This window comes from Cimex lectularius, unplaced genomic scaffold (genome assembly GCF_000648675.2).
Source record: "Cimex lectularius strain Harlan isolate CLEC.00 unplaced genomic scaffold, Clec_2.1 scaffold106, whole genome shotgun sequence".
Classification (NCBI taxonomy): domain Eukaryota; kingdom Metazoa; phylum Arthropoda; class Insecta; order Hemiptera; family Cimicidae; genus Cimex; species Cimex lectularius.
The window spans coordinates 837282-859045 of record NW_019392769.1 but is presented as its reverse complement, the minus strand read 5'-3'; the positions used below and the strand labels follow the sequence as shown (position 1 = coordinate 859045).

The window sequence follows — 21764 nt, the reverse complement described above, 5'->3', positions numbered from 1 at the left end:
AATATTAAATTATTATAAAACATAATAACAATTAGAATAATTAGTTTAATTATTTGGACGTTTCATATTATTTGTATACATATTTAAAATGGGAGGTAGATCAAAACATATTATATTATTAATGCATTTATCACCATGTTCAATTTTACATTTTTTAATTTCAAATTTCTCAAACCAATCTAGTTCTCTCCCTTTGTTGAAACTATGTAACACTGTTGTATTTAAATTTGAATTGAAATTATGTTTTGTTTCTTTTAGATGGTCCTTGAATTCCGAAAATTTGTTCGACTTAGGCGTAGGGAGAAATACTCTAGAGAAATAAAAACGAGAGTAAAAGAACATTTTCGAATCCGTTTCATTTTGAAAAAATATTTTCATTAAAAAAGAATACGTCAGAATTGCACTACAAATAGCAAAGTGGTTTGGTAAAGCTTCTTTAGATAGTTTTTTCATTTTTGAGGGTTTTGTGCGGAACACTATGGACTCTAAAGACGAAAAGTGGTCACAATTCATTATACAACATTGAACAGTGAGAAAATAAGTTTTTTAATCTTTTGTGTGTACTTACACATTATCAGTTAAAATTAATTGTTAGATTGGAATTTTTAATTTTGATCATTCAATTCAAAAGAATTAGATGCAGTGAAAACAGGTTCAAAACCTCACGAATATCGTTTAATTCCTGCTGTAAAATTCACCACATTTTCTAATTTAAGCTGATTCGCTCTGATTCGATCGAAATGTTCAATGTAAAAAATGTCATCTAAACGTCACACTTTTCATTAATAAAAGACATGTCTACGAATCTGACGATATGCATCTTTATCTAACATATTTATCTCTTTTATCACATCCTTAGGAACCGTATACTATTATATATTAAAATATCGGGTATATATCCTGTCAACTAAGGACATCACTTTATAAATTCCACTCCTTCCATGCCAACCCACTATCACAATCCTCCGTGGTCTCGTGAACTCCAAGTATAACCTTAAACTAACTCTTCTATATAGAAAGTGCTTAACTGCATTAAGGTCAGCGCACTTTTCGAGGATTGAAAAGGGTCAATTCTACAATAGATCTTTTAGGTCGCTGTAAAGGAAAGGAAGGATGGTCACCAATGACTCAGTGATTGAACTCCACACTCACCCCATCATTTATAATTTCTAAAAACATTTCTTATCTCAAACAAGCGATTGGGGAAGAAGGACAAAGTTGGGAGTATACTATTAAATTTGAAAAATTGCCGAATTCGTAGGCAGTCAAATGGGTATATGACATTCAGAAAGCAATAATGCTTGTTTATAACGGCAGAAAACAAATCCAACGCTCAAACGCGATTAGTGTTTGTCATGTTTCTTATCTATCATTAAAGTAATACATTTTTGACATAGGGTTAGTGTTTCATAAATTATCGATTGGCATATAAGGAAAGTTAGACGTACAATTTATGTCTAGCGACCTAATTCGTCTTCTTGATTTGTTTCTTTTTTAAATAATTCATTTGTAGGTTTTTTCCTGCTCGACAATGCGTCTTATTACAGTATCACAAATGTAATATTGAAACTTTCTCATTTACAGCGATCTATGAAATCCGAAAGTCGACTGATGTATTGTCATCTCGAAATGACCAAATCTCGGTTTAGCATTGAAACACCAATTTTTATCAGTTTTATATAACAACTTTAATTAATTAGTTCAAGTGGAAGGCACTTGTTACGGCCAATAATAGAAAACAACACAAATCTTGGTTACTTTATGGAGATAAGCAACCCACAGAAATTTTTCTAACTTTGAACCCTCTGGCTCTCGTCCTGGAAATGCAGTTTCGGAAAAACTTCATTGTAATAAAAACCGAAATTGCCGAATCGATTACATAAGTTACATATATGGACAGGTGCAAAAAAAAAAAAAAATACTCACCTTTTTATTTGTTTTTAATATTGCATAGACGTCTTGGTGGGGATTGACTCTTATCACTCTTATCGTTTATTTCTTACATTAGTCAAAGATTTTCACATTTCAGTCCTGATGTGAAGCTTAAGCGTCACAGCTGTTTTACTTTGTTTCAAACTAGCGAGTTCGACACGCAGGTTTATTCTTGAATTATGATTTAAAATTAATTGTTGCATGGAGTTGTGTTTTTATGTCTTCGTTCATTAAGGGATTGTACGATTTAAAAAAAAAAATTATGCCAGAATTTGTATGAAAAGAAATAATTTGATATTGATTTAATATTTTTTTTATTACTATTAGAGATTCTTTAGAGATATTTTAAATTTTCAGTTTCGAAGTATTTTGACTGGTTAAGAACAATGAACGGTTACTTTTTGCAACATGGAATTCCCCGAGTCAATTTTCTCCCTTGGCTTACTAATCAGCAGTTACTGCGAAGGCTGAAAACCCGATAACAAACGTCTATATCGTGAAAGTGGGGAAAAATATAAAAAAAAACATTCGTAAACCAACCTGGGTTTATTATATTTCTAAGTCTAGAAAAATCGTGCTTAATTAAAAAAAAAAAAGTGTACCCTACATATTGATTATAAAGACCGGACAAGTTTTACAAGGCTATCGAATTTCATTTCGGGCGAGGGATTGATTAAAAAAGAAAGGGAAAAGTTGTGTGAATCCCAGTTCTAGACCATGGCCACTCCTTCATCCTCAGTCATCTCCTATCTTTTGTATCGGCGGCATCCTTTAGTCATCGTATGATTCGAACATTTCGAAGTTTTCAGCGTACCAGTGAGTACCTAATGACAAAAGAATGGACGACCAGTAAGTTTTTTTTTTCATCTCATCCGAAATCGTGGACTTTTTGAATTGACCCTTTTAATAACATCTATCTTGAATTGTAAGAACTTTTTATTAAATTACACTTACTCTTTGTTTATTGATGATGGATTATTGGTTAAATTTTCATAATTAAAAAAATATGGGTCAAAATTGGCCGATAGAACACTTACTTATAACTACACGGGCAATAAACCATTTTGGCCTTAATCCCGTCAACGCTACAATTTGCACTAACTACCTAGACAGTATCGTTTATCAGAGCCGCTCAAATAAAGATCATATAATGAAGGTTTTTTTAATTTCAAAGCAAGCAGACTACAGTGATTTTTTACAATTTGATTAAACAAAATTATTAACGAAAACTTTTTGTCTTGTTCGTCCTCATGGTAATCATCTGGCATACTTTTTAAATAAAACTTTGTAGGCGAGTGTGTGTGTGTGTGTTTGTGTTTGTGTGTGTGTGTGTGTGTGTGTGTGTGTGTGTGTATAATGATTTGTCTTCACTAATAGATAGGCAAGTAATGAATCTTTAAGTTTAAAAATACAAAACTAATGTGTGGTGATTAATGACCGTTAATCGATATTTATTTAGAAATCGTGAGATGCGGTCTGGTGTGATCTAGGTTTCAGAAAATCATTTTCTTTATCGTGCCAACGTTTACTTGGATTGAATCTAAAATTTCTAGAATTTATAAATTCATTTTTTTCACATCCTACATGTATTTGTAAAATTGAAACAATGTTTATAAATCCCAGGCCCTGAAGATGATCTCAATAAAGATCGAAACGTTGGCACGATAAAGAAAATGTTTTTCTGAAACCTACGTCCCACCAGACCGCATCTCACGATCTTCAAATAATCATTAACTAACGATCACTAATTTATTTTATTTATTGCTACCTGCATAAAACATACATTGAGAAAATAGTACAGTTATATACAAATCTGACAAATCTCTCAGGCCATGAGGCAGACTAGGTGAAACCAAGAGATGCGGTCTGGATCTCACGATTTCTAAATAAATATACAAAACTAAGTTTTTCAGAAGGAAGAGAGTGCTCATTGTAATTCTAGGAAGAACACCTGCATCGTAGAATTGCAATATGATAATTTCCAATAACTTATGTGCATGCTTGTACACTGGGTGTCCCATAGACATCAATAGTTCAGGCAGTATCCTGTATGTCAAATTGGGCTAAAAAGTCCCCGTGTTCAAAGTCTGATTCTCAATTGTATTCGAGTTTACACTTTTCAGGTCGGTCAACCTGTCAAAATCCTAATGTAAATACGATTAATTATAGCAATTGAAAGTGTATTGTAAATCCAGTGAGATTAATTTGTTTTAATTGTAAACATAAGAAAAAAGCTTAGAAGTGTCCAAAGTTTTTGTCTTTTGCTTGAATAAGATTTTCATAGTTCTGTAAATATTGACAGATACAGATATGACATATACAGAAAAGTTGCTTGTACTAATGTATATGTAACCAATGCAAAAATAAATATTTAATAGCTAAAAATTAGACGGTTTAGTTTTTAAGACCTAAAAGTACCTTTTTGGCACAAAATATTGAATATAAGAAAAACAAAAAGCTTAAAAAAATTAAGTTGTTCAATATTTCTACCTTCTTGAAGAAAATAAGCCTGATACTTTATTTCTCCGAAGCTTTTTGTTTTGAATGCATTTGATGAGTTGAAATATGTAAAAGAAAGTCGTGGTAGGTTGAACTAACCTGAAAAGTAAAATATCTCGAATACAAATGAGAATCAGACTTTGACCAATAGGGACTTTTAGTCCCATTTGACATGTACGATACTGACTGATATATTGAAGTCAAAAGACAGTCTAGACATTGTGGCACAGTTCTCCCTTCTCTTGTCCCGGGATATCTCCCTGATATGGTAGAGCGGTCTTATACTTTAATTAAATAAATGGTCCAGTTTCAATTCAAAGCTGACATCGTTGGCTTACAATTGGTTTTTATTGCTCAGCGGACTTCATGCGGGAGAGGAATGTTGTTGAGCTGGTCGTAGATCTAAGCGATGGTGAATAGCTGGATTTGGTGACTACTTGAGTTCATGAGGACTTAAGCTCCAACCTCAGACTGGGGACTCGGACGGCTGATATGACTGCTAAACGCAGACCACCATTGATGAACAGATACAACACCTCTTTGACTTACTGACTCCAACTATCATTTTATCTGAATCTCTACTGTCTTTGGTACAGGTCACTCTCTCTTAGCCTGGAGCGGCCTCATGCTTCATGCTCTCTTAGCCTCATGCTTCAAACCTTGTATGGCTAGACCTCGGAAGGTTCTTGCTGATGAGGATGTGAACGTGAACTTTTGCTTGATTCTTGGATGAAACGGGTGTTTACGAGCCGTGAAGAGGACGTAGACCTCAGGCACTAGCTGGCTAGAACAATATATGAAATTTGATTAGCACTGATCATTTTGGTCTGCCTACCCTCACTGGTTTGGCCATCTTGTCATTTTGCATCTTCATTTTTGCTATTTTTTTATTACTTTAGCTATCGTCTAGCTCATAAACAAGAGTGAACAATAAACCAAATATACCACTGAAGATGGTCTGAATTGTCAAAACCAAGCGAGGATAACCAGACCAAAATGATTGGTAATAACCAAATTTCAGGTATATCTACTCGCAGAAGACAAGGACAAATTTCTATTGTACATAAATAACATACTATTCGAACTTTATTTATTTACACACTACTTTACCTAAGCCTTATCTCGTTTACAAATACAACAAATAACAGATAATTACTGTATAAGTAGGACAAACTATTTGGTAAAGACGATCGGCATTCAATAAGTAATTTGTGCAAGATGTAACATTTACAGCGACGTATAAAAAAAAGAACCTAAAAGAAAATTTTCGAACAGAAACCGGTCAGTGATAATGCTAGTGATGATTCAATTGATTTTATTTAAATGGAAATGGCCGACGTTTATGTACATGTTGGCTGAATGAGATTAGCGACTGTTTCTGAGTCTCTAAGTCGGTTATCTTTTTTGCCTTGAAACGTTTCGACGACCTCTAATGCCGTTTAAAAAATGGAGTCGATAACTGTAAATTCCCCTGAACAATTAAATTTACATAAATGTTTAAAATTTCTCTAAAAATTCTGCCAAAAATTCACTTCAATGTGCTTTTCATCATTGAGATGATCATAAAAAAAGCGAATTTCTTACTAATTTAAATCAATTTCTTTGAAGAGTAGTACAAAATATAAATAAGCATTGAGAGAATAAAATGAAATGAAAAACAAAACGAAAATAAAATTAAAAACGTCGTAAAACCAAAATACTGCTAAAACGTAACGCGTTTTCACCAGTTTTTTAACAAAGGGAATAAAAAGTTATTGTATAACTGTAAATTTTGATTTAAATAAAAAATTGTACAAATTGTAAATAAAATTGTGATATTTCTCTATTTAATCTGTGGGTGATAAATCTATAATTTTCTCGTTACATATAATTTTAGTTTGCCTGTCCTTGCTGTGGTGACTGGTTGTCTGTCAGACGCATTTTGGTATTTCGCCAGGGCTACAATGCTCATAAAAATGTGTTTTATAAAATGTTAATAAAATAAATAATGCCTCTATTGTTTTTTAAATTAGTACAATGGACAATAGCTCTTTCCCAAAGGATTGTGTAATATTTATAAACTACATAGTTTCTTGATTTTATAGGGTTTACGTTATTCCAACAAAATATGGATTGCTCAGAACCGAACTAACCTTCTGTTTAATATTTTATAATAAAAAACAACGAACAGTCTTTCTTTTACATCTATATCTTTCTCTGCCCATCTCTTTAACACACAGTCACTCTCTACACGCTCATTCTTTTTTCTTTAAACTATTACAAACGCATACAAAGCCTCTCTTCTTCTTGCTTTAACACATACTATCTCTCTGTTATTATCTATCTATCCATCTATCTCACAAACACACTTTCTGTCGTATAAATTTTTTTATTTTAAATGTCTAACACACACACACACACACACACACACACACACACACACACACACACACACACACACACACACACACACACACACACACANATACACATTCACACACACTTTCTCTCTCTCTCTCTTTCCCTCTTTCTTTCTTTCACGTTATCAATTTCCCAAACACTCACACAAACTCTTTTTAACATACACTCATATTTTCTTCCTGTTTCAATTTTTCTATCAGGCACAATCTTCCTCGATTTAACTTTCATCCTCTGTCTATCTTTTTTACACACTTATTGTATGCACTATTTCAATTTCTCCAACACACACACACACTCTCTCTCTCTCTTTCTTTCTCTCTTTCCCTCTTTCTTTGTTTCTTTCTTTCACTCTATCCAAAACACTCACGCAAACTCTTTTTAGCATACACTCATAATTTCTTCCTGTTTCAATTCTCTATCACACACAACTTCCATAACATATACACAATCTACTCTCTCTATTTTTCTCTGGTATTCACTATTTCTCTTTTTCTATTACAATAGCTATCTTTACTTCCCTTAACATATCTCTATCTCTTTCTCACTTTTACTCACACTCACTCTCTCTGTCTCCGTTTTACCGTCTACAGGATTTCTCTTATCAGCTCTCTCCCTTTTTTAGATAGATATTCTCCAACCCAATTAATTTTTGCTGTTCATTTTCTCTCTCTAATATTTTTACCTCTTCAAAATTCATATTCTCTCCTGCATTTTTTATATATCTATATAAATAGAAGTACATCTCTATAAATATGGAAAAACACAACATTAATATATAACAAGACAAAAAGTATGTAAACAATACAAAAATCTTTTAACAATATGTGCAAATAATGTAAAATGTAATAACTAAAAATGTAACAATGTGAAAAACATAAGTTATTGCTAACAATATTCTTTCATTAGACTTTCTTTCCAATGTCGGTGTTCCTTGCAAACTCTAAGCAATCCCGATTATGGTCTCCGGTTAGCGCTGGCCTTCTGGGAAATAGGCTTAATTCTGCACGTCTCCATACTTTTTCAGCGTTCATGGACATACACCGCTCAGTTTGAAGTCTTCTGTTTCAGAAGCAGTGGAAAAGAGCGAAAAATCGGTCGTCAGCAGGTCCCACGGATCTTGGGTGTTCCTGATCTCGGAGTACACCTTGCATTTTCCTGTTACCTCCGAATGCCCGACAACCGTCCTTTTTTCCTTTTTTTCTCAACCCAGTACACACTGGAATCGAGGAATTTTCTTTCTTATTTCTTCTTGATTACTTTTATCCTCACCGAGTTCTATGGCACGGGTACTTGCCAGCTGATTATGGACATTTTTGTAGTTCCCACCGTCGCCTCTGGCCCTTTTTCCACAATAACCCCCCCCCCAAAAAAAAAAAAAAAAAAAAAAAAAAAATTTGAACACACATATACGAATTGTCACATGGCTAATATGCATAGTTCATAACGCCAAAAAGAAAAAAAAAATGCCTTTGTTGATGATTTTCATTGTGGGGATTTTAAATCAAATCATGAATCGGTTTTACCTCGCGATCGGCGACAAAAATAAATCCTATTCTTCTAATTATAATTAATAACTCATTTTTAAAGTACTAAAACAAACAATATGTCCAAAACATAATTAAATAAAAAAAAAAAATCGGAATTTCAAAGTGCACCACTTATTTTTGTGGAGCGATGCATTTGAAGCAGTTTTTTTAAAACCAAATCATTGCTTTTCTACAGAATCGTTACACCCATGTTTTAAATTTTTTTAAAAAATTTACCTCGCCTTATACCATGCTAAAATTATACCCGCCCTTCGTTTCCAGAAAAACAGAAGAAAATCCATTAAAATGAAAACAAGGTGTAGCATGAAATCGTTAATTTTTTTATCAGCGTTATTTTATTTTTCTTGGTGCGTTTCGAATTTCCTCAACGTTTAGTTTAGTGCAGTTTATTCGGTTCAGATGGCTGGCAAGAGGCAAACAGCGAAGAGAAACGGAACCAGGGATGTTATTTAATCGTAGAAAACATGAAACGTTTTATCATTGAAATATCAGTGTTTCTGTCAGCATTTAGGTAGTTTTTTCTAGTTTTTCTAGTTTTTAAATAATTGATAACCAATCTTTTTAAGTATCATCAGATATATGCGTGACTGAGGCTGTAATTATTTTCTGTATTGCATTTCCATTAAAAAGTTTTACTTTTTCTGTGTTTAGTTTAGGGGATCAGGAAAGTATTCACGATTTAAATGAAGTGATTATTAAACAATAATATAACGTTAACAATATGCATTTGTATTATTAAGAATCCAATGAATTCAAAAATCTCTGTTACAATTAACATTTTTATGAATAAATAAATCTGCAAATTTTGTAAAAAGTATATAAAACGAGTTATAACCGATTAAGTAAATACAAAAAATAGCTGTTATCTGATAAAGGTGCTTGTTGCATAAAAGTGGAATTTTAGACGATAATAAATCTTCGAAATCGAAAGAATTGATCGTTGATACAAAATCAAGAATACAACGAATTTATAAGTTTATAATAAAATAAAATTGTTAAATTAAATATTTGTGCCGTTTTATGTTGTTTTCATCTTTGTATAGTTAATATTTGAAAGTATGGCCTGTACTTATGAGTATGTAAACTTAATTTGTGTAATTAACTTATTTCATTTTTAGAACGATGCCTGTCGAATCCCCATCTGGGGCCGAAAAAGTCAAACGACTGCAGGGTACCGACTCTCAGAATGAACTGCTGGAAGTTAAAGTCGTGATACCAGAATCGACAAACGAAGTACGTTTTAAAAACCAATTGTGAATATTTTATTCGACTGCTAAATAATCCAACGCGGATTTTCCTCTATCAGAGGATGTTCAGTTTTAGGAAATTATGGGCTTTCACTGGCCCTGGATTTTTGATGAGCATCGCTTTCCTCGACCCAGGCAACATCGATGCTGATTTGCAATCGGGTGCTCAGGCCAATTACGAGGTAATTAGCATAATAATTGACAACCGTGACAAGTAAGTATCGACATTTAATTAATTTTTCATAATTAATTGATAAATTAAAACAATAATGCCCAGTTAGTAATAAGAAAATAATGCATTACAATTTTTTTCTCATTTTTATGATGTTCATTTTGCAACTTTCGCTTATTTTCGAAAAAAAAATCTTTGGACAAAATAAACCAATATCAAAACTTTTTGCTGAAAGCTCTGGAACGCATGACTTAATTTGATGTGTAACTTCAGCTCATTGGAATTTGTAAATAATTTTTGATGGTATTTACTCATAGTTTATGGTTATTTAGAGATCGAATTTAGTAAGGAAGAGGTGAAAACAGAAACAATCAGTCCATTTTTGTTTTTATTTGAGAGTTTTCCAATTCCAATAAATCGTGAAAAAAAAGAAAGAACTATTTGACTACATCATCTAATACTTCAAAGATGAAGGGAGAAACAATAGTTTTTCTGGAAGTAATGAAGTAAATGTTACTTTATACCGTGGCCATTGAACATTCTGCCCAAGAAATCAAAAAGTAAGGCAACTACCTCATTCGAAGTAAAGTGCTCAGCTATTTGGGGACAGATCAAGGCCCTGTCAGACATTCGGAAAATAACAAAATTAACCTTGTTTGTGTACCAAGGCATACTGGGCAGAGGTGGCAGAGGTTAGGTCATCTATTGGTCCTGAGCCCTTCTACGCCCTATCGAATTGCCAAACACGTAGTTTCATCAAAAATGGGCTAAGACTCGTCGGTTCAATGGGACTGTATTGCAGAGGGAAAAATTCTTCATAGTACCATTGCATTACCCACCCATTAAACGTGGGATGTGTTAGATCCAGACTGGACTGCTGACTGCTTACGAATCGGAGGCAGCAACAATCCTGTTCAGATAACGTCAGGAAGAAGAAAAAACCGCGGAACATGTCCTGTTGCGGTGCGAAGTACTACGCAGGCTTAGATTCATACTCCTAGGAGAGGTAAAACCAAGACTTGGAAGATAAGAAGGAATGACAAAGTTTGGGATATGGTAAAAAGCCTTTAGTCTAACGAAGAGTTCTAGACAATACGGAGTTCATAGAACGATTTGGCCATGGCGGTCTAGGATGGAAAGAGGCTGACCCGTTTTACCTTCAAATCAGTATGATATTTGATGAGGATCGAAATGGAATAATTTGTCATTAACCGATTATTCTTAGAAATGGATTTTTGAACGCCATCAAATACGTTTTACTCTTTAGACGTTTATTAAATTATAGGTTCACTTCAGACGTCAAAGAAAAGAGGAAATTGAACACATGAACTGGGGAGACCTACATCAACCACCTATTTTTGATTGAAAAATCGATAAATTATTTGAAGTAAGCGATATTTGGGCAAAGAGAGGAACGAAACTTTGCACGAGAAATGATTAAAACTTAAAATGTATCCAGATACTTTTTCGAAATTGTCTTTATTTTGTATGATCACTTAACACAGTACATATCTTCTTAGCTTCAGCTTAGACAATGTATAAATAATATTTGTTTAATGTAATTTTTATTTGCTTTCTGAACTTTTATCACGGCACTTTTTACGACTGTAATTATAATATCTCCGCTTGACCTTATCACAAATTTACGATGTTGGGTGGATGAAATTAATAAGAAGAGGGGAAAATTATGAAAATACCAACGCTCAATTATTTAAGTATATAATTATACTTCATCATTTTTCAAATCATTTATTTTTAACGACACACAAACTCAATCTGTGTCTCCAAAGCGAAATTATTCCATTACATGGCACTAAGGTTGCGAAATGAAGGGTGAATTTTCAGGATTTTTGTAAAATTTTGCCTATGCTTGATACCGATGAGGGAAATTCATTTGGATGGAAAGTATGTGGTTCTAAGGACAAAACTATGAAAGTATTGGGTTGTAAGATAAGACCAAAGCGTTGTTTGATGGTAAATTGAATGAAATTTTCAGATACTTGTATATCAATATATGAACAATACGTGTCCCCATCTTTTTTGCAATGTCTTAAATCTGCCCTCCCAGAACTTCTTTTTTCAGTCCTCAAATGAAGTATAGTTTTCCAATTAAAAGAGTTTTGAACAGCTAGAAATAAGTGAATCCCAAGTATGGTTGGTGGGGTGCACATCCAAGGCAATTTCTGGCGAATGTGCAAAAGTAGGTGGGAGGGAGGTTATCTGGTGTAAAACAATCCTCTTATAGCCAATGCCGTTTGTGGTCAATTGGGAACTTGAATCATTCCAATTGTATACAGTATACAACAGAATAAATGGCTTTGTTAAATAAAGTACCCCAGTCCAATCCCACCACATAAGTGCCTTCTGGGATGTTAACAGTGGGTCGCTGCGTTTTCCACATAATTTTCCTCTCTTAATATTATTGTAAAGGATCCAGTTTTCATCCCCTGTTTTCAATCTTTTAACAAATGGTAAACAAATTTCGTACGTGATGGGATTCGTAGATGGAGCTGCGTTTTAATAAATTCTTTTCAGCCAACATAAAAGCCTATCACTCTGACAAACATGCTGTTGCTCTTAGATGCGTTGAAACCCTTGTATGAGATGTTCTGTGTTTCTGTGATGTCTCGTGTTGTTAAATGTGGGTTATTACAAAAGCTTGAGTTAAGTCCAATTAAAATTTCAGCTTCTGAAATGAGCAAAACACTTACGAACGGTGCTTTTTCCTATAGCCCATAAAATCACAAATTTTCCTAGCAGTCTGAGTTACAGCTTTCGCTTTGTGGTAGTAAAAAACTCTTTAGAGGAAGAAAAATGGAAAACAAAAAAAGTTTACTTGAAAAATAATTGGTTTTTAGACTTTAAATATTCACATTTAATTTTTGCAAGAAGAATGGCGAAATAGGGGACCGCGGTAGCCGAGTGGTTAGCATGAGAGACTCTCACGCCGCGGTCGTGGGTTCGATTCCCACCGTCGCCTCTGGCCCTTTTTTCACAATAACCCCCCAAATTTGAACACACATACAGGAATTGTCACATGGCTAATATGCATAGTTCATAACGCCAAAAAAAACAAAAACAAAAAAAAAAACAAAAAAACAAACAAAAGCCATGTTATTCTGTCGTAGAATGAAATTTTAAACTTTCCTTATTGTTAAATTATTTCGGCTTTGTTGGAATTTATTCTCACTGTAACAAAAAATCACATATTTCATGTAAGTAGTGGGACTTAATAATTTTATATATTTTATTTAAAGTTTCATTTTTTTAACGGTTTCACCCCTCCTAGTTTTTTGATTCTCCCTTTGGAATTTAACTTTGTATCTTCCACGGAGCCATTTTCAACCTCGTTTTAATTAAAAAATTCACCCCGCCACGCCGAATTTTCCACCCATTCCTGAAATATTTCGCCGGTTATAAAACAAAGTTGAAGTTTTAAATTGATTTCAATTAATTAATCTTTAATTAAGGTTTTGGTTGAGATAAAAAAAGTCATTGTCACGAGTGGGATTCGAACCCACGACCTTCGGCTAAATACGCCGCTGCTCTACCACTTGAGCTATCTATCGTGACTTCGATCCACTCGGACACCAACTTCCCATCTCAACCCACCTTTTGAAGTTTCCCTTCTTTTTGCCATTTTTCTCGGTGACAAATGAAGGAAAAGGCGACAAAAAGGAGGGAAACTTCAAAAGGTGGGGTTGAGATGAGAAGTTAGTGTCCGAAGTCACGATAGCTCAAGTGGTTAGAGCAGCGGTATGTTTTGCCGAAGGTCGTGGGTTCGAATCCCGCTCGTGACACTTTTTTTTATCTCAACCAAAACCTAATTAAAGAAATTTATAATGAATAATCTTCACCATTTTTGTTTTACGAATTTGTTGATCTTTGTTTTCAGCTATTTTGGGTTTTGTTCTGGTCGACAGTACTTGGATTGCTTATCCAAAGGCTTGCCGCTCGCGTAGGAACGATAACGGGACAGCATTTGTCGGAAATCTGCTACACCGAGTACAGAACTGTGCCCAGGATTTTTCTATGGCTCATGATCGAGATTGCGATCATAGGATCGGACATGCAGGAGGTCGTCGGAACGGCTACAGCAATTTACCTTCTCTCCAGCGGGAAGTAGGTGAAAAGAAACGATTCTTTTGAAATTTGTTGTAAATGCTTTTACTGATATTTCTTTTATCATAACCTCATAGAGTGCCACTTTATGCAGGAGTTATAATAACAGTATTTGACACACTGACATTTCTTTTCTTGGACAAATACGGCTTGAGAAAACTAGAGATGTTCTTCGCTTTGTTGATAACCATTATGGCTGTAACATTTGGCTACGAGGTCAGTGTCGTTTGTACAATTTTTTTTTGTCATAATTGGCTAGTGCAATGTAGAATTTTTGTTTCAGTTCGTCGTCGCAAAGCCAGACGCGGCGAGCATTTTCGAAGGTATCGCCATCCCACGTTGTACCAATTGCAAAACGGACAAAATCCTCCTCATGATCGGGATCGTCGGATCGTGCATAAGCCCTCATAACCTCTACCTTCACTCCGGCCTGGTTAAGGTATAAATTCAAATGTGACAAACTAGCTGGAAAACAATTCTGATCGAATTTTCAGTCCCGCGACATCGATAGGACCAAAAGTAGGAACATATCGGAGGCTAACTTTTACTATTTCATCGAGTGCGCACTGGCCCTGGCCGTCACATTTGTCATCAATTTATTTGTAATGTCTGTATTTGCAAAAGGTCTGTTTGGAAAGACAAACATCGATGTGGTAAGTAAAAAAAAAGTACAGTAACACGTTAAAAAAAATCATGTTTTTAATATATTTATCTGTCCAGTATGGTCTTTGTGTGGAAAGTGGAAACCCCTGGGCCTACGAATTCGTAAGTTTAACATTATATTTTACATAAAACGACAACAAAGCACGGCTATCTGTACTTTAAAATAGTTATATTAATTTTATATAACCAAAAAATCGACTGATATGCACTGACAGGCCAAAAATTCCACCCACTTGTAATATAAGTTGATTTGTACATATTTGTATATATTAATTAAGGTTTTTAGTTGAGATAAAAAAGTCAATGGCACGAGCGGGATTCGAACCCACGATCTTCGGCTTGATACGCCGCTGCTCTACCACTTGAGCTATCGTGACCTCGATCCACTCGAACACCAACTTCCCATCTCAACCACACCTTTTGAATTTTCCCTCCTTTTTGCCATTTTTGGTCAAGCGGACCACGAAACTAGTGAATTTGTATATATTAATCAAAATTTCACGTTTTGTAACGCGAAATAATTGATTCTTTGTCTAAAAAAGTTTAAAAAAAAAAGGAAATTGCTAAGGAAAATGAAAAAAAAAGATCGCAGCTCCTCTTGCCTTAATCTCATCTCGAAGACGCCTTGGCATACTTTCTACCAATCTAGAACTGTCTCTTTGCTGGAGGTTAGCCCATTCTTCACGAAGAGTCCTTTCAAGATCGTGGAGTGTACCAGGAAGTGATGGACCTGCTCTTATTCGTCTTTTGAGGTTATCCCATAAATTGTCGATGTGGTTGAGGACTGGAGAACGGGCTGGCCAGGCTAAGAACCGGATGTTATGCTTTTGAAGGCACGTTAGCACATGCAACATGTGGACGGGCATTATCGAGCATTAGAATAGGATTTTTGCTGATATCATCGAGGATAGGCAACGCTTGATGTTCCAAAATTTCATCCACATAGCGAGTGGCTTTCAAAAACCTTCACGAACAACCGCCAATTCTGTGCGACTTTCCATTGAAATTCTCACATCATCACTGAGCTACGTCGAAAAAGTTGGCTCTGGGAAAAATTACAGGCCTTGTATCTTGCATTTTGCCTTCTCCAGACTCTTTACGCTCATCTGGAGATCTTAGAGCAAATCTTCACACATATGTAAAAAGTACAGAAGACCAATCGTCCAAAGACCAATGGCTGTGCTCTCGAGCAATTAGGAGCCGTGGAACTCAGTGAGTTCTGTCCAATTCTGGTCCGGCGGTCTGGCGAAAAGCCATCAGTCCATACCGATTTAATCTTCTTCGAGCAGTGCGTTCAGAAATTTGGACACCTCGAACTTCCTGGAGGTGATGAATCGCTTGAACAACGGTAAGGTGCCGGTTGCGTAAAATTCTCAAAGTCAAAAAACGGTCATCCTGTGGTTCTGTTACTCTAGGGCGCCCAGAACCGGGCCATCTATGGTAGTAGTCAGTTTCTAACGGCGTCGCGCAGAATTTCGTATGGAACTCCGATGGCATACCTGATGGAACGTCTATCATCAATAAGAGCCACCCCACGCGCAGCATTCTCAGCACTAAGTGGCATTTTTAAGTTTACTAATTGAAATTAATAAAATAAAGATGAAATCTAAACAGTTGATTGCGTCAGAATTGAAATGAGACTGAATAGACATTTTAAATTCCGTAAAAAGTAAATATTTAAAAATCCTTCATCCTTATTTTCAATTAAGGTTTAAGTGTGTTTACCTCTACTTGAAATTCCCAATTTAAAACATAGCACAAACGAATAGTTATTAGCAAAAACAATGAGACAAATTAAGAGCAGAATTTTCTTTTATCGAGAAAAAAAATCAATTGGGTGGAATTTTTTGTCTGCTAGTATATAATAATTTTAAAATTCGAAAAGCAGAAAAAACATATTTTAACAAATTACCCAATGGTAAGATGAACACGGACAAGTGTTAATATTTTTTGATCTTGTACCACTAAAAAAATTGCATTAAGACGTTGATCAGACAATTTCCCCCTGAAAGTAGAAAAAAATGAATCAAAGTGTATCAACTTAAAGAAAGTCTGAAAAGATAAAACCACGGACTGTGGTATGCGTTCCAGCTTTTCTTATAATCAAACCCTTAAATGATTTTAATGAGCATAAACTAATGATTCTGTCTCATTCTAACCTACAAGAATTTTATCATCTTATATTAATTTGTTCTGCAGAATACCTCTAGTCTTGAACCGTACAGTCCTGTGGATGTGAATATGTACAAAGGCGGTATCTATTTAGGATGCCAGTTCGGTTTTGCGGCCCTTATCGTCTGGGCAATCGGGCTGTTGGCAGCAGGACAGAGCAGTACCATGACAGGCTGTTATGCCGGACAATTCGCCATGGAGGTATCACGCTTTTTGTACATAACGTCTTTCCCCCCCAAAACATGTCTGTTCTAGTTGTTTTTCCCAGGGGTTTCTGAAACTCACATGGAGAAGATGGATTAGAGTGCTGTTTACGAGGAGTATCGCTGTCGTGCCGTCCTTTATCGTCGCCTATTACCAGGACGTCCAGCAGTTCACTACGATGAACGACTTCTTAAACGCTTTGATGTGCATCCAGCTACCGTTCGCAGTCATTCCCGTCATAGCATTTACTTCGAATTCGAGAATAGCCGGCGAATTCGCGAACGGCATTTGCCACAAAATCATAGCACTGGGTATTTTCTTCCTGATCTTCGCCGGAAACGCGATCCTCGTCTATAAGTACATCGTCGACATAGAAACTACCTGGATACTCGTCCTGATTGGAATCTATTTCCTGATATATATCATCATGTGTATATACTTGGCACTGCACTGCTTCGCCTCCTTGACCAGCCCTGACAGCTGTATAAATAAAAACGAGGTAAGCTATAACAGATTTTTAACTATTGAAATAAATCCGGGTTAAGATATAGAAAAATGAACATAATCGACAAAATAATATTTTTAAATTGTTGCAGTTTATGAAAAAGTACATTCTAGGACAGTCTATGTTAGATTACTACGAGGAGATTGATAGGATAGAAAACAGGTATTGAATCGATAAAATTCGCTTCGTCTCGCTTTTTTCATATAATTCACAAGCTTGCAATATTTTTCGTAAATATCAATTATGCACAGTTTGAAAAGGTGACTTTTTCAAAATGATTTCGCTTCGGTGATGCTGGAAATTCGGTTAAATTGTTAAGATTAATCACTCTTTGTTGTGCATTGTAATTAAATCCTGTGCTTTTTAGTGTTGAGCAATTTTTTTTTTTTGTATCGTTGGACTATCGGAACATCGGGGGGCCGCGGTAGCCGAGTGGTTATGGCGTCAGACCCTCGGTTAGTAGATCCCGCGGTCGTGGGTTCGATCCCCACCGTCGCCTCTGGACTTTTTCTGACGCCTAAGGGGACGGTGGCCGCAATTGAAAGAAATTGACACGGCACTCATCAATGGAAGGGGCGGGATCGGATCTCAGCGACCCTGAATTTGGTCCCAACCCCCTTCAAAAATGAGTTTCTTCGATGGAAGAACACCGGCACACCGGGGGCTCAAATTCACACTTGTGTTGCGAGCCCCCATAAAATGGAGCCAGGGATAAAGTCAATAAGCTGTACAGCTCAGCTGCAGTGCTCAGAAGGGAACTGCTCCAGTCCCTGGGATCAAAAAAAAAAAAAAAAAAAATCGGAACATCAAATCAATTTGAAACGAATAATTTCATTTTATATAGTGAACATTGTGTCTTGTCGAAGTGTAAACTATTTTGTAATGTTTATGTGTTTTCTTTAATGACGAGTCGTAAGCTATTTTTACTGTCTTTGTTCTCATGGTTTCTGTTCCGTTAGAATTCTTGTAGCTGAGGATTTTAATGACACTTCGATGCCAAGTAGCCTCGACAACATTGATGAAGACGAGGGCGAAGACGACTCGCTTGTTTATTGATGTTTTGTCTTGTTTGGTAACAACTGTGATTTTGGTGTTGGGGGTAAAAGATTGTTTGCTTTTTTTCTTTAATTTAAATTTGTGTTATTTGAACAAAAAAATTAATCCTTTTATCAATTTCAGGTACGAACCGAAGTACACCATCCCATACACCCTTGACACCGGTGATCCCAAATATCGCTATTAAAAAAAAAAAAAATACAACTTTTATACATATTTTTTTATAAAAACTTTTATTTAATCAGATTCAAATTTTTGAAACTTTTTTAAAAGAATTATTTTTCGAAATTAAGTACAGATTGTAATATTCAAGCTGTAGAAAATAAACCATTTACCACAATAACTCCAATATTTTAAACCGATGTTAATTAAGCCCGGTTTTATTGAGTTTTTGTTGTTGTGAACAGTCTGTAATAAAAAATGAAAAAAAATTAAAAAAAACAAAAAAAACAAATAAACAAATTTTACTGATTCAGGTCTATATTTAGTTACTTACGTTTTCGTGTGTATAAATTTAAAATTAACGTCGATTGGTCTAGAGCAAAGTCATGCTGAAAGACATATACATAATAAAAATAATAAGTAATAAAAAAACGTTTATTTTGAACAATTTGTTTTATTCTATCTTTCACTCAAAAGTCCATGGTTATTGTCATACTAAAGGGCTTAATATTTGACTTAGTTTTGGGTGTCGCGGACAAGAGGGTCAAACCATTTTTCTGGTCGTTTATAGCATTTTCCCGTCAAATTATCCCTTATTAACTTCAAGTTAAACCTTTTTAAATTTCAAATTATCTTTTTTAACTTCAAATTAATCCTTTCTTCTTTAAGGCATGTAACAATATTTTTAAATGGAGCTTATCTCAAAGGATAAGCTAATCCCCTACAGCAGGATCGGGCAGTGCGAGCTGAGCTACGAAAGGACGAGGAAGGACTCTCTCAATTTTGTTTGAAGACACCTGCTCTTTTTACGTAAATGGCAAGGAGTTAGTTGCGTATGTCAAAGATCACATTTTTTTTTTTTTTAAATAAATGTATTCAGATTTGAAAAAAAATATGTGATCTTTGACATACGCAACTAACTCCTTGCCATTTACATAAAAAGAGCAGGTGTCTTCAAACAAAATTGAGAGAGTCCTTCCTCGTCCTTTCGTAGCTCAGCTCGCACTGCCCGATCCTGCTGTAGGGGATTAGCTTATCCTTTGAGATAAGCTCCATTTAAAAATATTGTTATAAAAATTCCCCAAAAAAACTAAAAGAAAAAAAGAGAAAAAAACAAAATGTTAATTTATTTCTATATAAGGAGTTAGTTGCGTATGTCAAAGATCACATTTTTTTTTTTAAATAAATGTATTCAGATTTGAAACAAAATATGTGATCTTTGACATATGCAACTAACTCCTTGCCATTTACATAAAAAGAGCAGGTGTCTTCCCACAAAATTGAGAGAGTCCTTCCTCGTCCTTTCGTAGCTCAGCTCGCACTGCCCGATCCTGCTGTAGGGGATTAGTTTATCCTTTGAGATAAGCTCCATTTAAAAATATTGTTATAGGCATTAAAAAAAACTTACGGTATAGTATGAAATATGAGCATGTGTTGTCTAATATGGATTGTATGTGGTTAAAAAAAAGATGGGATTTCGTGTAAAAATAAACTTTTTCATTTATCCGAAACGCTACTCAGTTCTACCCTATTTTAGATAAGAACAAATTTTATATTTTAAAAAATATCAAATTTAAAGAATAATATTTTACTTTTGCATAACTTTCCATGAGATTTTTACATGAGAAATCATTTTATATTTTTTTAAATTCTCAAATTAAAAGAAGATTCCATTTTATATATTTATTTTTATATGATTTTTAATTTTAATTGTAATTAATTTTCATATCGCCTTGTAAGAATCCAAAACTATTCTATATTAAAAAAAATGAAAAAATACAATAATCTTCGTAGAGGTGAAGAAATAAGAAGACTAATTAATATAAATGTTAATTATTAAAAATTAAAATAAATAATATACAATTAACAATTAACAAAATAAAATAATATACATACTTTCCCAAGAGTGCAGAAAACGATTAACATGGAAAACTATTGTAAAAGCGTTTTGGGTTTAAGGTTATGAAGCACAAACCCACAACACTTTTACAATAGTTTTCCATGTTAATTATTAAAAATTATGGCACTATAAGTTGCCGAAAGCTTGTTGAACCCAACAATTACTCTTCTTATTTCTTCACCTGTCTAATGACCTCTACGAAGATTGGAACTCTACATAGATTATCTGCAGGTCGATCAACAAATATCAAATATACAGTCAAGTTTACATTACTTGCTTATATTTCATACCATCTTCTGTTTTTATTAATGTTTTAAAGCAGGGGTCGGCAACCATTTTCGGACGGCGGGCCATTTTCAAATAAAATTTTTTATGCGGGCCGCACTCAAATGTAACTTAAATAGTGCTTTTATATCATATACGAGTATAAATATTATTAAAAATAAATATAGAAAAAATTTATTTTTTATTGGCATGCTATAATTACAATAATGCCAGAGAACAAAAATTTTACAATTCTTGAAAGGGAAAAAAAAGAAAATACAATTCCAATTACATATGTATAAATATGTAAATATAAAATATTAAGGAAAATAGTTTATCTTTCATTTTATTCATTCATTAAATTTCAATGAGCTTTTTGTTCTTGAATATTGTTTCATAATTCATTTAAGTCCGGTTGTGTTTGAGATACTGAGATCCTCAACAAGTTTTGTAAATTTTCATCCTCAACCTCGTTCTATATTTTGATTTTATGAAATTCATTCTCGAAAATGTTTGTTCCCATAAATAGGTGCTTGAAAAAATACAAATCATTGATTTTGCAAAATTTCTTAAATTGGGAAATTTGTTTTCAGGTAGATTTGAATAAAATGCGATTAAATTATTTTTATCAAAATTATTTTTATATACATTGTTAGATTGCAAATCAATTAACTCTAGTTGTAAATTGTCTGGTGCTTTTACAATATCAAATTTTAAAGGATTTTCAAATATTAATATGTCCATTTCTTTTGCATAAAAATCTTGCAACCGATGACGAAAATTTTCATCCAGTACTTTTAGTGACTCAATAAAAATATTCGAAGGAATGTTTGGCGTTTTTGGCTAAAAACGATTGCAAAGTAGGAAAATGACAATAATTATTCTTTTCCAGTTGAGAAATAAACAATTTTATTTTAAG

The 21764-nt window shown here is 34.2% G+C and overlaps 1 protein-coding gene, 1 long non-coding RNA gene and 1 other non-coding gene across 7 annotated transcripts; 2 read left to right on the top strand and 1 right to left on the bottom strand.

Moving 5' to 3' along the window:
* Positions 1-1991: 1991 nt before the first annotated feature.
* Positions 1992-18960, top strand: LOC106662257 (protein Malvolio-like). Of its 5 annotated transcripts, none has more exons than XM_014386202.2 (13): positions 1992-2096; positions 9497-9611; positions 9685-9807; positions 13693-13919; positions 13997-14135; positions 14203-14358; positions 14414-14572; positions 14640-14684; positions 16782-16955; positions 17023-17457; positions 17555-17625; positions 18423-18562; positions 18643-18960. In XM_014386202.2, exons 2-12 carry the CDS (start codon positions 9501-9503, stop codon positions 18517-18519), a joined length of 1737 nt encoding a protein of 578 aa, XP_014241688.1. In that variant the 5' UTR covers positions 1992-2096; positions 9497-9500; the 3' UTR covers positions 18520-18562; positions 18643-18960. The 5 variants fall into 5 exon arrangements, with proteins under 5 accessions (XP_014241688.1, XP_014241689.1, XP_014241686.1 ...); XM_014386203.2 differs by lacking the exon at positions 1992-2096 and adding an exon at positions 2538-2748; XM_014386200.2 differs by lacking the exon at positions 1992-2096 and adding an exon at positions 2695-2781.
* Positions 2464-2979, bottom strand: LOC112127146. The gene is made up of 2 exons (XR_002910414.1): positions 2887-2979; positions 2464-2756 (listed from the first exon to the last, which is right to left on the bottom strand). It is a non-coding gene; the product is annotated as an uncharacterized LOC112127146 (long non-coding RNA).
* Trnan-guu lies at positions 13524-13597 on the top strand. Its single transcript has one exon. It is a non-coding gene; the product is annotated as a tRNA-Asn (tRNA).
* Positions 18961-21764: the final 2804 nt, after the last annotated feature.